This window comes from Hyperolius riggenbachi, chromosome 2 (genome assembly GCF_040937935.1).
Source record: "Hyperolius riggenbachi isolate aHypRig1 chromosome 2, aHypRig1.pri, whole genome shotgun sequence".
Classification (NCBI taxonomy): domain Eukaryota; kingdom Metazoa; phylum Chordata; class Amphibia; order Anura; family Hyperoliidae; genus Hyperolius; species Hyperolius riggenbachi.
The window spans coordinates 265,394,285-265,412,180 of NC_090647.1; the positions used below are offsets into that span (position 1 = coordinate 265,394,285).

The 17,896-nt window shown below is 45.6% G+C and overlaps 1 protein-coding gene across 4 annotated transcripts in view; it reads left to right on the forward strand.

Annotated features, from left to right (window-relative positions):
- Window positions 1-17,896, forward strand: part of LOC137546312 (multidrug and toxin extrusion protein 2-like) — a 64,259-nt gene that overhangs the window by 17,336 nt on the left and 29,027 nt on the right. For all 4 annotated transcript variants that reach the window (XM_068268610.1, XM_068268611.1, XM_068268612.1 and 1 more), the window contains 2 exons: window positions 5,460-5,504; window positions 7,652-7,749. In XM_068268610.1, coding sequence (XP_068124711.1) covers window positions 5,460-5,504; window positions 7,652-7,749 — 143 coding nt within the window. The remainder of the gene's footprint in view (window positions 1-5,459; window positions 5,505-7,651; window positions 7,750-17,896) is intronic.

Sequence of the window (17,896 nt, forward strand, 5' to 3'; positions counted from 1 at the left end):
GTGTGTGTATATATATATATATATATATATATATATATATATATATATATATATATATATACACATATATACATGAATATATACATAAATACACACACACATATACACACACACACAAACACACACATATATATACACACACAGACACACACATATATACACACACAGACACACAAGCATTCACAAACAACACACACATACACATCCAGGAAAGGAACTTTAAACTCTCAAAAGCGAAAATTATCATTTTTCGTAAAAAACGATAAATACCGTTTTTCGTAAAGATGATAAATATTGTTTTTAAAAAAATATCGTGCGTAACCAGGCGCCATTATTTGGCTGACGCCATTTTTAACTGGACGCACTGACAGGTACTTCAGCTTACTGCATGCCTAATTCAATAAATGACATGAGGTTTACAACTTGGGCAAACTGGTGAATTGTGGCTAAGCACTGTCCCCTACGTGTAGCGGCCGGCATATTTGTTCAGTGACAGCAGCCCAAGAGGCTTACCATAGTAGTGAATATGTTGAGTTACGAGGAAAGCCAGGAAAAAATGGGCATGATGCCCCCCATCTGCATAACATACCATCTCCTGCCCTTTCCAGGAAAAGGATATGCTAATGAGCTAAGGGAAACCCCAAGAGTATGGGGATTTCTCACTGCTCTTATACCAGGTGGCTACAGCCATCAGCAGCAGGTCGTCAGCAGGGCCGGGTCTCTCATGAGGCACAGTGAAACATTTGCATCAGGCGGCAGAGATTACAGGGGCAGCATTTTTGTACTGTGTTTACACTAGGAGTAAGAAGAGAACCAGACTCACAGCCAGCCAGTATGCTATTATGTTGAGCTGCAGCACGTCATGTGAGAACATTAACTGAAGCAGAGCAAATTGTCGGGTGCTGTGTGATCATTCCAAATAAGGTGGGGGTGGGTGGCGCATCTGTGACTATCGGGTTCACCAGCAGAACCACACCATCTGCACAATCATACAAAAATGTGCACAATATATGAGTTGGAGCGCCCCTTTTATTCATTAGCCTGTTCTAACTTCTGAGAAAACACTGTTCCTTTCAAACCAGACCTCTCCTATACAAGGAACAGTTTTTTTTTATCTATGGTTGGGGGGTGGTGGGGGGGGGGGGGGGGGGGTTGGGCATTAAAGCTCCTCCAGGAAGTTTCCCCATCATAGTTTCAATGATAAGGAGAACAGACCCCCACATTAAGTCATCAAGCACCACATTCTTGCGCTAGCCTGAGGAGAGTTAGAGAAAATGACTTTTAATTCACCTTGATATGAAAGAATAAGTCATTCAGACATTTTACTAAATTAATCAGCTTTCCGTCAATGCTAGCCACTTCAAAATTAGCAGACAATTATTAAAAATGATTTGTGTGTGATTGGACCACTCAGCACGACACTAACACCTTTCCGAAAGCAAGCAACAGTGTGCTCCGCCTTGGAATACCTCAAGACACGTTGGTATCTGTGTGACACAGAGAACGCCAGAAGCATGCTCATGTCACTCGCTGAAGGTTATGGTCGGCTAGCACCGAATTATGACCATTCCAGTTATTGCATGTTCTTTCTGCTTGTCATGACAAAAGGCGGGAGAAGGCATACCCCACCATTTCTTTTTACAACTCCGCCCTCTGGCAGAGGAAGAGTTAAAACAACACTGCCGGACACAGGAGAGGGTCTTTTGTCCAGCCATCCATACCTTCAAAGGATTGGCATTTCATTCTATCAAAGGACTTCTATCCATTCCACAGAACTTTCCAGAATTGGACTTCATATCTTCTGTTGGACCTTTTACCGCAAAAGGACATACGGTAACTTGACAAACTGCTCAGATTATCAATAGCTATTCTTACATTTAATCCTTAATATTTCTGTATCAATTTGTTTCTATTGCTATATTTTTGTTCTGCATTATTTCTTTCAATAAATGATTAAAAATTGTTCGTCTAAGTGCTGTTCTGAACAATATCCGCAAAAAGAATTCCCATCTTCAAAGAGAGATGTTACCATAACAGTTTTGATATTACTATTGTTGGTTTTCTATCTCTAGAAAGGTTGTCAAATTAACCCTTTTTCCTACAGGATTTAGCTAGAGTTAGACTTGGCGCATTCGCACGCTTTATTGCGGATTGGTGGCAGCGACCTGGCCTCTATATGAGAGCCCAGATTGTATCAATTGTATATACAATTAAAATTGGACTGTGTGTGGACTCACCAACCAATCCAAAAGGTTACTTTGCCTGCAGTGATGACTGCCTTCAGGCAGTGGCGTACCTAGGGTATTTGACACCCGGTGCTGGGTATTATAAGACCCCCCGCCTCCCCCCCCAAAAAAAGTAAAGGGGCAAAAAACGGGTGGAGGTATAACATGCGGTGCACAAAGCGGCAAAAAAATGGGCGTGGCCGTGACCGGATGAGGGCGGAGCTAACTGTAATTTAACGTGAACCCGGGGTGAGAGTGATATGGAGACTGCCATATTTATTTCCTTTTAAACAATACTAGTTGCCTGCCAGCCCTGCTGATCTATTTGGCTGCAGTAGTGAACTGAATCACACCAGAAACAAGCATGCTTGTTCAGGGTCTATGGTTGAAAGAATTAGAGGCAGAGGACCAGCACGGCAGCCAGGCAACTGGTATTGCTTAAAAGGATATAAATATGGCAGCCTCACTATTATTCTCACCTCGGGTTCCCTTTAAAAGTGCAATGCAAAGACAGTGGACCCAAGTTTTGGTGACCCTTTCCCCAGAAAATTCACATACTTGTCCAGGTTTTCTCAAGAAAATACACGTAATGTGTGCAGATTTGCCCAGAGAATACGTTCAATGATGTCGGCAGATTTGCCCAGAAAATACATGCAATCATGTCGGCAGATTTGCCCAGAAAATACATGCAATCATGTCGGCAGATTTGCCCAGAAAATACATGCAATCATGTCGGCAGATTTGCCCAGAGAATACGTTCAATGATGTCGGCAGATTTGCCCAGAAAATACATGCAATCATGATGGCAGATTTGCCCAGAAAATAGATGCAATCATGTCGGCAGATTTGCCCAGAAAATACATGCAATCATGTCGGCAGATTTGCCCAGAAAATGCGTTCAATCATGTCGGCAGATTTGCCCAGAAAACACTTCAATCGTGTAGCAGACCTGGACAGAACATAAACGTAAAAATATAAATTTAAAAAACAAAAACAAAACATTTACTCACCTGCAGCAGAGCTCCTGTTCCGGGCCTCCGTCCGGTGCGCAGCTCCCACGATCCTCTGCAGACAGCAACTGAAACTCCCAAAGTCTCCAGAGCAGGGCTTCGGACATTTTACTATAGCCCTGCTCTGCCACTGCGGTGAACTGACACGGCATCTATTAGATGCCGAAAGTCAGTTCACGATGAGGGATGCTTGGAGAATTTTAGGGAGTGCTTCAGCACCCAAAGCACCCCTCCGGTGCCGCCACTGCCCCCAGTATAGGTAGCTAGCAGTTGCCCCAGTATAGGTAGCTGGTTGCCCCCAGTGTAGGTAGTATAGTTGCCCCAATATAGCTAGTATAGTTGCCCCCAGGATAGGCAGCATAGCTGCTGCCCCCAATGTAGGTAGTGTTGCTGCCCCCAGTGTAGCTAGTATAGTGGCCCCCGTACAGCTGCCCTCCAGTATAGGTAGTATAGTGGACCCTATAGTTGCCCCAGTATAGCTAGTATAGTGGCCCACAGTTTAGATAGTATAGTGGCCCCCAGTGTAGCTAGTATAGTGGCCTAAAGCTAGCTAGTAAAGTTGCCCCCAGTGTAGCTAGTATAGTGGCCTCCATTGTAGCTGGTATGGTGCCCCCCCCAGTATAGGTTATACAGTGGCCCCCATAGTTGCCCCCAGTATAGCTAGTGTAGCGACCCCCAGGCCCAGTGTAGCTAGTATAGTGGCCCCTGTATAGCTGCCCCCAGTATAGCTAGTATAGTGGCCCCCAGTTTATGTAGTATAGTGGCCCCCTGTTTAGGTAGTATAGTGGCCCCCAGTTTAGGTAGTATAGTGGCCCCCAGTGTAGTTAGCATAGTGCCCCCCCCAGTGTAGCTAGAAGGAGGGGTGACAGCAGGGATAGCGGTGGGGAGGGGGGGACATATCCCCTCCCTCACCTGTGTCCCCTCCTTCTGCCTCTCTTCCCCCCCCAAAAAAATGCGGGCAGCGGGCAGCAAACGGCGAGCAGGCGGGCGCGGAGAATACTCACGTTACTTCCACGTATCAGCCTGGAACGCTGCGTCGCCGTCACATGCTTCTTCTGCGCCTCCATTTATTGGAGGCGCAGAAGAAGCATGTGACGGCGACGCAGCGTTCCAGGCTGATACGTGGAAGTGACGTAAGTATTCTCCGCGCCCGCCTGCTCGCTGCCCACTGCCCCCGGCCCGCATTTTGGGGGGGGGGGGGAGAGAGGCAGAAGAAGGGGACCCAGGTGAGGGGGGGGGTATGTCCCCCCTCCCCGCCGCTATCCCTGCTGTCACCCCTCCTCCTAGCGCTACTCTTCCCCTCCTGGCTCCTGCATGACTTTATCTATGGGGGGTTGTGGCGACACCCCCCTGGCTGTCTGGCACCCGGTGCGCCACGCCCCCCTGCGCCCTGTGGTAGGAATGCCACTGCCTTCAGGATTCCCTCAGGGTCTGAGGCTTCATGGTAAACTGCAGCAAAGGGAACGGAAATTGGAGGGTGACTGCGCAGACGTCACAGCATCCTCACAAGTTTGCAGCTGGGTTCACATATGACATAACGTGAAAAAGTAGCGTTTTAGGATGGTGCATTTGCTATTACGGTTTCACCGCGTTTGGTGCATTTTGCGTTTGCCTTTTTTTACGCAGATGCATTTTTCGTGCGTTTTAATGTGTTTGCGGTTTGCTAATGGAAAATGCATATGCCTTTTGTTTTTTTTTTTTATTTATGCAAATCACTAGGAAGACAACAGGAAGTGGAAACACATCACAGATCTTTACTGTTTAATTAAAAACGTATTAAAAAGCACATGAAAAACGCAATTTATGTGCATTACCATAGACTTGCATTTTGGCAGCCAGCCTGCATATTATGCAACACTACCAGCATTTGCAGAATACATACTGTACAAATGCAGTGAAACGCAGCTTTTCCTGCGTCCCATAGACTAACATTGCAGCAAAAAGTCTAGAACTGGCCCTGGTCATCAGACCTTGTCACAGGGCCAACATGCCCTAAAAGTGTTGATGAATCATTTTGTCACATCCAATACTTTGTGCAAATTATGCAAATGTGTTTATGTGCATAATTAGGCACTAAATATTGCAAAACTTGGTTTTACCCCTAGACTGTTGATATTAATCCATTCTGGTTCAGTAAACAAAAAGGTGGATTTTGTTTGTGCTTCATTGAACAGTGTATTTCATGACAATATGTTTGTTTTTAATCTACAACTATTTCTTGCAGGCTGCTTTTCTTTACCAGTTGCAGACACGATACTTACAAAACCAGGTACTTCATTAGAATATTGTACTTCATGGCTTTAATGTTGGGAATTGGCTATTTTATGCTTCAGTCTGTCTGTCTATATATAGGCACAGACTAACCAGCAAGCTCATGGTGACCCAGAACTCATTGGGGTGTGTAAGGGACTACAATGGTCCTAAAAGCCCCCTTACTAAGATGTTAAGAAAAACAAAAGTTTGCTTTCCTAAAACAGAAAGAATTTGCGATAATTCAGGTTGGAGTGAGCTCGAGATGTCTCCCATGCACCACTGCACCACTTTTGTTTGTCTATATATAGTCTAGACCTTAAAGTAATGTCACTCAAATACATTAATCTACAATATAATCTTATGCTATGGTTGCCATGCCGCAAAGGCCACATGTCAGAGCGCTCTTAGCGAGGGCGGGCAATCTGGGCCATCTCTGCCAAGAATCTAGCAAGTGTGGTCTCCCTGATGCAGAGCCGGGACAAGGTCCTCCAGCACCCAAGGCTGAGACACCAAAGTGCGCCCCTCTATCCCTCCCACCCCAGCTGTCACTCACTGATTGCTATTAGACTAAGAGGGCCACAGGGCCCACAACCTCCCCAACGCCTTAATGTCTAGTTATCTGGCGTGCAGTCACTGCTATGTATCCCCTTTTCTTATTTCTTTCTGCTTCATACACAATTAGGAATAACAGCTGAATGAATTTTGCGCCCTCTCCTACAGTGCGCCCTGAGGCCGGAGCCTCTCCAGCCTATGCCTCGGCCCGGCCCTGCCCTGATGCATCACCAAAACATCTGGAGTACTCTCACCCGAAGAAAATAAATTGATTTAGTACTGCTGGAAACCTGTCTCCACTATGAATGACCAAGTACTCACTTATGCTTTAATGCAAAGGCTGGTAGACAGTATCAGTGAGGGGTGAGGTTAGTTTTTACTTAACCACTTCTCTTTAGTTTTTCACATTTTAGCGCTGCTTCTATTGATTCGGGCAATAACTTTATCACCCAAATCATGGTTTTGGGTTTTTTTCAACACAAATTAGGATTTCTTTGGGTGGTACTTTCTGTTCAGAATTATTTTATTTTGTATGCATTTTAAAGGGAATAAGAAAAAAGTCCCTAAGGTAACAATTTATGTACGTCCTTTAAAATTCGTCACTAGCTCATTTTTATTTTGATAAGTGTGTTATATGGGGGTGGGGTGGGGGAGGGGGAAGAAGTTGTTAACACACATATTATAGATGTAGGAAATGTATTATGTAATATGTTTCAATGTAATTTTTTTTATACACTAGATGTACCCACACTGTTTTATTTACAATGAAATAACACTGTTACTGGTTGTGACAGTGGCCATTCATTCAAAACTTTGATTGGCTTTGGGAACACATCCCCATTCACCATTCTGTGCAATGCCACGAGGGGCTTGGGACAAGCACCGCTTGTAAAAACACAGATGAGTATCTTCGTCCCTGGGAGCTAAAGTGGAGTTTTCAGGGATGTAGATCCCTGTCCCATGTGGTTGTGTGGGTGTGGGGGGGGGGGGGGGGGGGGGGGTGACTGGTTCTACACTAATAAATGCATATTTCCTTATGTTACTTATCTGTAGTCAATCATTTTGTGATCTATGTAGAGCAGTATATTAGGTAAACTGAATTCCATATAAACTCGAGCTACAGTGGGGTGGAAAACCGCAGCTCAGAGCGGTAACCCCGACCTGCATTCGGGGTAGCCGAGCGGAGCAATGCGTGCAGCAGGCATTTCAACTCATATCCCGGGGGATCCCGACGTAGGTCACCATTCTTTTTCCGCTCCTCCGAGGCTTTGCTTCCCCCTGGTGAGATTGCCGTCTGTCCTCATGACGACAGCCAGTAATCTCACTTTAGAGTTGCAGCGCCACCCGGAGGACGGAGGGAAAACTGCAGCGCTGGAGCCCAAGGAGGTGAGTGGTTGCTGGGGCTGCTGCAGATCTCCCTAGCAGCATGATTTTTTCCAGGTTTTAGAGTCTGAAAGCATGTAACAAAAATTGCACCGCTTTTAGACCCTAAAATCCGAAAATAATCATACCGCCAAGGGGGTTAAAATACATTTTTTGAAAATGTGTGTATATCCATCCTAACCCTTTTACTACTCATATAGGACACCTATTTGCTGTTTTTTCCCCCAGAACATAATATGGCCCCAAGTTATCACTGGCTTGGCAGTAAACATCATTAATGTTGCATTGAATGCCATATTTATGTATGCACTGGAGCTTGGGGTTGAGTAAGTACTTTTTATTTTACAATATACATCTTTGCACTTCATATAATCAGTTTTTGTGAAAGTTTTATTTTATGGGGCCCACAGACACATTCATTTTTACAGCTAAAAATGTAAAGATTATGATAGAATTGATAGAATGATTGGTATGTATAGTACAGCTAAGAAATAAAACATTAGTAGCAGAGACATAAGTCGAATATTGGTTCCAGTACAGGAAGAGTTAAGAAACTCCAGTTCTTATCTATGCAATAGAGCTTTTGAGCTCCACAACTTTCAAAGTCGCAGAGAGCTCTGTCTTCTGAAGCTTAGTATCTCAAGTGTCTGGCACTGTATTGTTTTTTTTTCTGCAGAGGACAGTTCAGAAGTTCACTAGCCTGCTCTGTAAAATCATTTAGAATGCTGAGTAGTGTGTAAACTGCAAATGTTAGAGAATGATGCAATGCTATAAAAAACTATATAACTGAAAATAAAAATAAGAGAATTTTTTCTTTGCTACTAATGTTCTAGTAATTATCCATACTACACAACCAATTCATTGTATAGTTGGAATCATTTTTTTTTTTTTTTGCTTCATTGTCTCTTTAAAATGTGGAATATATGTAGTATAGGATAATCTCAAGCCTTGCTAGAAGCTGAGCTTAAATGTGTCACTGTAAACTATTATTGTCACTACAGTGCCATGTACATGTAAGTACAGTAAGGGCCCTTTTACACATGTGTGGTGCCATCTGTTGTGATGCACACAGGGACGGTTCTAAACTTTTTGCTTCCCAAGGCAAACTTGTGAGGCTGTGCCTACTGATTTGGAATGATTGCACAGCACCCGACAATTTACTCTGCTTCATTTAATGTTCTCACGTGACATGCTGCAGCTCAACACAATAGCCACCGGGTTGGCTGTGAGTCTGTGAAAAACAAACTGCTCACTCTCAGTCACTCCATTCCTCCTCAGTCAGGACAGCAGTGCCACCTCCTCCCTTCTGCTGTGCAAGTCAAATGAAACACTGCTGCTCTCCTGCCGCCTCCCCCCTTCTCACTTACTGTCAGACTCCTCAACAAGCTGCTTTCCCCAATGATGACCTCTTCACCTCACTCTCCTCTTGCTTGTCCTACTCTGACTGCATACTGTTAGTGTACACATAGTACAAACATGCTGCCTGTAACGATTGGTGTCAGCAACACAGATTATTTCTGATTATTGGTGATCTGCAGTATCACCAATAATACAGATGCTATACCTGATTGTGTGTGATCTGCAGAATCACCAATAATGCTAGTATAGCTAGACACAGGACACCCAATGTGATATAGTGTTTGGTGCAACAGTAATCAGAGAAGTTATCTCCCGTGAGGCTGGAGATATAGACACTACTGCAGCCAAGGATTCCCTGAGGGGCAGGGAACCAGGCTGTACTGCAGCCAGTGGATACCTGAGGAGCAGGAATCATTGTCTGGAGTAGTATTGATGATGATTGGTCTGCAGCTAGAGATTCCCTGAGGAGCAGGGAATCAGACTGTACTGCAGCCAAGGATTCCCTGAGAGGCAGGGAATCAGACTGTACTGCAGCCAGTGGACCTTGGACAGGAAGAGACCCACTGACTGTGCTGCACGATGGTCTCCAGTGGAGCTGGTGACCATAGGCCTGATATAGCAGCTAATAACCACCTGAAGAGCAGGCGCCACAGGTGTACAGTAAGTCTGATCACCCAGGGGCTAGGTGACAGCCAGAAAGGTCAGACAAGCCAGGTCAGCAACACACGGACAGACAAAGTACAGAAGCGGAAGACTGATTCGGTATCCAGGTACAGGCAATGTTGGCAACAGGTAATCAGATGGGCGGAAGTACCGAATCAGAGAACAGGAGAGTAGTCAGGAAAGCCAGAGGTCATAACAGGTTACAGATTATATACAATCCTAGTCTTAGGTGTGAGGTCCTTGGTCTCAACACCTGGGAACTATTCTTAACAGATGATAGTAACAATATAGCAATCTCCTAGTCTTAGGTGTGAGGTCCTTGGTCTCAACACCTGGGAACTAGTCTTAACAGATGATAGTAACAATATAGCAATCTCCTAGTCTTAGGCGTGAGGTCCTTGGTCTCAACACCTGGGAACTGGTCTAACACATAAGCAGTAGCAAGCAATAGTACTTTAAAGCTATCAATGGAATCTGGTTCTAACACACTGTGGGATCTGACTCAGGTCTGAGCGCTCACACGTATATGTTCGCAACAGCAGACAACTTGCAAGTGACCAGCGGGTCCTATATATACTAAAAGCGCTCCACAGCGCCGCCCCAGTCACTCAGCCAATCCGGAGCATAGCTGGAGTCAGCTGATCGGCATGATCAGCTGACTCCTCTTCTAGCAGCATAAATGGGCGTGGCCGTGAGGTGAGTGGGCGTGGCCATGGGTGGGGCCAAATGTACATGAACTGAGCAGCGGTGTAAGCTACAGATAACGGGCCTGCCCATCTAAATATTGGATGGAGCCCCCTGTCCTTTATTTAGATAATTTACAATCAGTATAGGCATAGATCAAAGATGTATACGCACATACAATTTTGAGTGGTCAATCACTGACCCCCAATTTTACCACCCCCGTGCAGTAAGTGGGCCAACAGACAATGAATTTTATGAACAGAGCTAAAATTGGCTAATCAAAATTGTATGTGTGTACCAGGCTTTACAGCTAATACTGTACATAATGAAAGTAGCAGGGATCAGCATACAATACAGCTGGTTTACAATCAGTAAAGGCACAGAGTAACACCTTACACTGTACACACTGGAGGTAAATCAGCACACAGTGCAGGCACTAGAGAACAGCGTATACTGTACATACTGTAGGCAGCAGAATACACACTGCAGCTAGCGTGCCAAAAATATGAGAATCACGTTGTGTGGCGTGCTTATCGCGCCGCACCGAAAAATGGGTGGGCCATGGACCAGAATATAGGTGTGGTAACGGGTGGAGACAAATTTACATGAACCTAGCAATGGTGGGACATTAGATTATGACAGTGGTGGCGAACCTTTTGGAGGCCGAGTGCCCAAACTGCAACCCAAAAGTCACTTATCTATCGCAAAGTGGCAACAGCAATTTAAACTAAATACTGTACAAACGTTTTAACTCATACATGAACATTATGGAAAATCCAAGTTGAAAATAAACTGAAGATAAACAATTTCATCCATCCTACTCCTGAAAAATGTATTCAATTTTTTAGAACCTCCCAGTTTTATTTTCTGTTTTAAAAAGCTCAAAAAGTAGGTTTAATGCTATTGTCTCATATGACAAGGATTCAGCTTTTCCCGTAGTCTCGCAGTTAGCAATCATGTGACCCCCAACAAGACAAATTCAGCAATCATGAGGCCCACGACAAGACAAATTCAGCAATCGTGTGGGCCCCGACATGACAAATTCAGCAATCGTGAGGCCCCCGACATGACAAATTCAGCAATCGTGAGGCCCCCAACATGACAAATTCAGCAATCGTGAGGCCCTCGACATGACAAATTCAGCAATCGTGAGGCCCTCGACATGACAAATTCAGCAATCATGAGGCCCCCAACATGACAAATTCAGCAATCATGAGGCCCCCAACAAATCATGAGGCCCCCAACAAGACAAATTCAGCAATCATGAGGCCTCCAACAAATCATGAGGCCCCCAACAAGACAAATTCAGCAATCACGAGGCCTCCAACAAATCATGAGGCCCCCAACAAGACAAATTCAGCAATATTGAGGTCCCCAACAAATCATAAGGCTCCCAAAAAGACAAATTCAGCAGTCATGAGGCACATAAATAGACAGCATTTCACATAAATAGGCAGAATGCCCCCTAAATATGGTAGCCCCCCAGGTTAGCTAGTGAGTGACAGGCGCCTCCAGTTAGGTAGTAAGTGACAGGGACCCTGATAGTGAGTGACAGGGAGCCCCTTTAGGTAGTGAGTGAGTGACAGGGAGCCCCTTTAGGCAGTGAGTGAGTGACAGGGAGCCCCTTTAGGCAGTGAGTGAGTGCCAGGGAGCCCCTTTAGGCAGTGAGTGCCAGGGAGCCCCTTTAGGCAGTGAGTGCCAGGGAGCCCCTTTAGGTAGTGATTGAGTGCCAGGGAACCCCTTTAGGTAGTGAGTGAGTGCCAGGGAGCCCCTTTAGGTAGTGAGTGAGTGCCAGGGAGCACCTTTAGGTAGCGAGTGAGTGCCAGGGAGCCCCTTTAGGTAGTGAGTGCCAGGGAGCCCCTTTAGGTAGTGAGTAAGTGCCAGGGAGCCCCTTTAGGTAGTGAGTGAGTGACAGGGAGCCCCTTTAGGTAGTGAGTGAGTGACAGGGAGCCCCTTTAGGCAGTGAGTGAGTGCCAGGGAGCCCCTTTAGGTAGTGAGTGAGTGCCAGGGAGCCCCTTTAGGTAGTGAGTGAGTGCCAGGGAGCCCCTTTAGGTAGTGAGTGACAGGGAGCTCCCCCCTTACCTCACACTCACAGCCAGCAGACCTCAGGATCAGCGGCGACCCAACCAACACGAGCGGGCGCCGGACACTGCCGCATATCAGTGCGGGCGCTGGGTCCTAGCGCCCGCACGATTGGTTGCTGCCTGATCGAGGTCTGAGTGACGCGGCGACGCCGGCGGCTGGAGGGAGCCGCGGACAGAGGGGGTGAGCGGCGGCCGGGTGGCGCCTGTCAGAGAGGCGTGGCCTTGCGGGCACTAGGGATGCTCATTTGGATTCCGCGAAATTCCGATCGGAAATTGCATTTCCGCATCGGAATGCGGAAATCGGTAATGCAAGTGCCGTAGGCGGATTTCCGCCGGAAATCGCGCAAATTTCCGCCGGAAATCGTGGAAATTCCACCCAAATTTAACATTGATTTTCTCAAAAACTATAAGGTTTTTTTGAAAACTTTTTTTTGCATCTTGTTCACAAGATTCTGTTTAATAATTTGGTGTTTCTAGGACTTAAGGGGGCTTTGCTATTAACCGCTAAAGTCGGCGGATTTTTACTGTAATGTAAAATGCAGAAAATCGGCTTCTGCCTATTTTCTGCATTTACATTACAGTAAAAATCCGCCGACGTTAGCGGTTAATAGCAAAGCCCTTATAAGTCCTAGAAACACCAAGTTTTCAGGGTTTATTAGACCGAATCTTCTGAACAAGATGCAAAAAAAAGTTTTCAAAAATACCTTATAGTTTCTGAGAAAATCGATGTTAAAGTCGGGCGGAATTTCCGCGATTTCCGGCGGAAATTCCGCATTGGAATGCGGAAATTGGTAGCGGAAAGCAGAATTGGTAATTGGTACATGACGGAATGCGGATTTACCGCGGAATCGGAAATTGGCATTCCGACCATCCCTAGCGGGCACCCCTGGGGAAGAGATCCGTGGCACCCCAGGACAGATTGGGGGCTTGTGATGAGAATGACCGTCGCTTCTTCCTGCATAATTTTTCCCACCACTCTGGACAGTAAATTGAATGGAGGGAAAGCATACACTAGTCCTTTCCCCATGATGTGGTTAGAGCATCCCGGCTTTCTTGTGAAGATGAAGTGGTGAGGGAATAGTAATTTGGGAGTTTCGCGTTCCTTGGTGATGTGAACAAGTCCTTGCACGGAAGACCCCACTTTGCTACTATCTGCTGGAACACCTCCGGGCAGAGTTCCCATTCTGACTCCTGAAGATAATTCCTACTCAGACTGTCTGCTATCCAGTTTTGGGTGCCTTTTATGTAGGTTGCCCTTAGGGATTTCACATGAGTTTCTCCCCAGTGTGAAATCTCTAGTGACAGGGCAAGAAGATCCCTTATTCTTGTCCCCCCTTGTTTGTTTATGTAACTTACTGCTACTAGATTGTCTGAGAGAACCAATACTTCTTGGTCTCTCAGACACTTCTCGAAGGACCATAGTGCCTCCTTGACTGCTAGAAGCTCTCTGAAGTTGGATGACTTTCCCTTTTGATTTGGTCCCCAACTTCCCTGAATCTGAATACCCTGGCAATGAGCTCCCCAGCCCCATGCACTGGCGTCCGTTGTTATACGTATGGTGGGGTGCTGGACCCATGGTCGCCCCTGAGTAAGGTTTCTTGGTTGTAACCACCACACTAGGGACTCTTTTGTACTGACATCTAGTGTCTTGATCTGGTTCAGAGATCTGTGATCTTTGTCCCAATTTCTTAAAAACCATTGTTGGAGTCCACTGGGGTGAGCTTGAGCCCACTGGATTGCAGGGATGCATCATCATTGATCCTACCAAAGACAACACTTTCCTGTGTTACCTTTTGTAGTGATAATAGATTCCGAGACTTTTCGGTAATCTTTGAGACCTTTTCTACTGGTAAGAATATTTTTTGTGACACGGAGTCTAACAGGTAACCTAGAAACATCTTTGACTGGGCTGGTACCAAATCCGACTTGTCGTAATTTATTATCCAGCCCAGGGATTTTAAGGTCTGAATGCAGAGGTGTAGATCCTTCCCTAGCTCTACTGCACTTTGCCCTATTACTAGAAAATCGTCTAGATAAGGGATAATTGTTAACTTTCTCAAATGAAGATAAGCCGTGACTTCCGCCATGATCTTCGTGAAAATTCGAGGTGAAGCCGCAAGACCGAAAGGGAGTGCGCGAAACTGATAGTGGCAAACGGTGCTCCCGACTTTTAAGGCAAACCGTAGATACTTTTGATGCCCTACCATAATGGGTACATGGAGATATGCATCCTGGAGGTCCAGGGTGCACATAAAGACTTCTGGCATTAGAATATTCCTTACAGAATAAATGCTTTCCATCTTGAATTTTTTCTCTCGAAGAAAAGTATTTAGCTCTGTTAGGTTGATGATCATACGGTTAGAGTTGGGCCGAACGGTTCGCCTGCGAACGGTTCCATGCGAACTTCCGTGGTTCGCGTTCGCGTCCCGCAGGCGAACGTTTTCGGAAATTCGGTTCGCCCCATAATGCACCATGGAGGGTCAACTTTGACCCTCTACATCACAGTCAGCAGGCCCAGTGTAGCCAATTAGGCTACACTAGCCCCTGGAGCCCCACCCCCCTTATATAAGGCAGGCAGCGGCGGCCATTACGGTCACTCGTGTGCCTGCCTGCATTAATGAGAGTAGGGCGAGCTGCTGCACTGTCTCTCATAGGGAAAGATTAGTTAGGCTTAGCTTGTTCCTGGCTGCATACCTGTTCAGTGAACCCACCACTGCATACCTGTTCAGTGAACCCACTACTGCATACCTGTTCAGTGAACCCACCACTGCATACCTGTTCAGTGAACCCACCACTGCATACCTGTTCTGTGAACCCACCACTGCATACCTGTTCTGTGAACCCACCACTGCATACCTGTTCTGTGAACCTGCCACTGCATACCTGTACTGTGAACCCACCACTGCATACCTGTTCTGTGAACCCACCACTGCATACCTGTTCAGTGAACCCACCACTGCATACCTGTTCTGTGAACCCACCACTGCATACCTGTTCTGTGAACCCACCACTGCATACCTGTTCAGTGAACCCACCACTGCATACCTGTTCAGTGAACCCACCACTGCATACCTGTTCAGTGAACCCACCACTGCATACCTGTTCAGTGAACCCACCACTGCATACCTGTTCTGTGAACCCACCACTGCATACCTGTTCTGTGAACCTGCCACTGCATACCTGTACTGTGAACCCACCACTGCATACCTGTTCTGTTCAGTGAACCCGCCACTGCATACCTGTTCTGTTCAGTGAACCCGCCACTGCATACCTGTTCTGTTCAGTGAACCCGCCACTGCATACCTGTTCTGTTCAGTGAACAGTTTGGTGTGTCAGTGTGAAGCAGTACCTTAATTACACTACCTGATTGATGTATACACATGCAAGATGTTTTAAAGCACTTTAGGCCGGAGCTGGGAAAAAAGGGCGCATGCCGCTAGTGGACAAAAAGGGCGCCGCCATTCACTCCCATAATAAATAGCGTTTAATGGGCGCCGAGTAGGAAAAAAGGGCGCCGGAGCTAAATAAAGTTTATAAACGGCGCCAGGAGCTAAATAAAGTTTACAAACGGCGCCCGGCGATGTTTAATGATTTATAACTGAACTTGTGGTGATTTACGTTTATAAAATGCACCCGTGCCGAATAACGTTTATGAAAATAATAAACATATTTATCTTATTTAAATAATTAAAACATTATTTAAAGTTTTATCTCTTACTGTTTGTAAAACATTATTATTCACAAAATAAAGCGATCAGTACGTAACGTAAATTGCAAAATATTTTTTGAATCCACAATTAGTAAAACATTATTATCCACATAATAAAGGGGGGTCTTAGGTTTAGGCACCAACAGGGGGGTCTTAGGTTTAGGCACCAATAGGGGGGTCTAGGGGTTAGGGGTAGGTACAGGGAGGGGTACTTAGGCAACAACAGGGGGGGGTCTTAGGTTTAGGCACTAACAGGGGGGTCTTAGGTTTAGGCACCAACAGGGGGGTTTTAGGTTTAGGCATTAACAGGGGGGTCTTAGGTTTAGGCACCAACAGGGGGGTCCTAGGTTTAGGCACCAAGAGGGGGGTCTAGGGGTTAGGGGTAGGTACAGGGAGGGTTACTTAGGCACCAACAGGGGGGGTCTTAGGTTTAGGCACCAACAGGGGGGTCTTAGGTTTAGGCACCAACAGGGGGGTCTTAGGTTTAGGCACCAACAGGGGGGTCTTAGGTTTAGGCACCAACAGGGGGGTTTTAGGTTTAGGCATTAACAGGGGGGTCTTAGGTTTAGGCACCAACAGGGGGGTCTTAGGTTTAGGCACCAACAGGGGGGTCTTAGGTTTAGGCACCAACAGGGGGGTCTTAGGTTTAGGCACCAACAGGGGAGTCTAGGGGTTAGGGATAGGTACAGGTAGGGTTCTGTGTAAGAGTAGGCTTAGGTATAGTTTTAGTAAAATTTTAGTAATAATTACTAATGTATTACAACATTTATTACGAACGTAGTTATATTTATATCATCTTTATAAACAATATTTTCACATTTTATTATAACAACAAACCATAAATGACGGTTATTCACAATAATATACAATTATAACAATTAAACATATATTATTGGTTTTTTTATAAACGTAATTATAAGTTTAACTTTTGAAACAGGGAAGATTAACGTTTTCACAATTTCCGATTTCATAAACATTATTTAATGATTTATAATTTTGTTAAACATTATTTGTAAACGAAATATAGCACACTATATTTATAAACCCTATTAATGATTAATTATTATTTAGAGTTTACACCCCGCGCCCTTTTTGTCCAGGCGCCCTTTTTGTACGTACGCCTTTAGGCCTGTCATTTAGCATTCAATGTGATTTCTGCCCTTAAAACGCTGCTTTGCGTCAAATCCAGATTTTTCCCGGGGACTTTTGGCGTGTATCCCACTCCGCCATGCCCCCCTCCAGGTGTTAGACCCCTTGAAACATCTTTTCCATCACTTTTGTGGCCAGCATAATTTTTTTTTTCCAAAGTTCGCCTACCCATTGAAGTCTATTGCGGTTCGCGAACTTTAACGCGAACCGAACCTTCCGCGAAAGTTCGCGAACCTAAAATCGGAGGTTCGGCCCAACTCCACATACGGTACTTGCCCGACGGTTTCTGAACCACAAACACATGGGAATAGAATCCTTTCCCCCACTGATCTCGGGGTACTGCCGATATCACTTTTTGATCCATGAGGGAAGTAACGGCTTCTTTTAAGGCTTTTGCTTTCACTTGATCTTTGGGTAGGCTGGCAACATATGTAACCCATCTTTATAATGTTTAAAATAAATCGACTTTGGGATACTGCACTCCATCGATTTAGGAAGTACAGTAGTCTCCCCCCCCCCCCCACCTTTATACTGTCACTTGGTGTCCTTATTTCCCGGAGCTGGAGGTCTCTGGAAAGTGGAAGCTCCCCTACCTCTGCCTCGGGAATAGGACCAGGACCTCTTGGGATCTGGGGTTTTACCTTTGGGTGTGGTAGTCCCTCTCCCCCGAAAATATTCTCTTAACTGTCCTCTCCTTCCCTTATCTGGATATGTTTTCCCTTTGTCTGTTGATCGAGTAAGTACATCATCCAAATCTTTCCCGAATAACAGACTGCCCTGGAATTTCATGGCACACAGACGATTTTTTGAGGTAACATCCCCCTC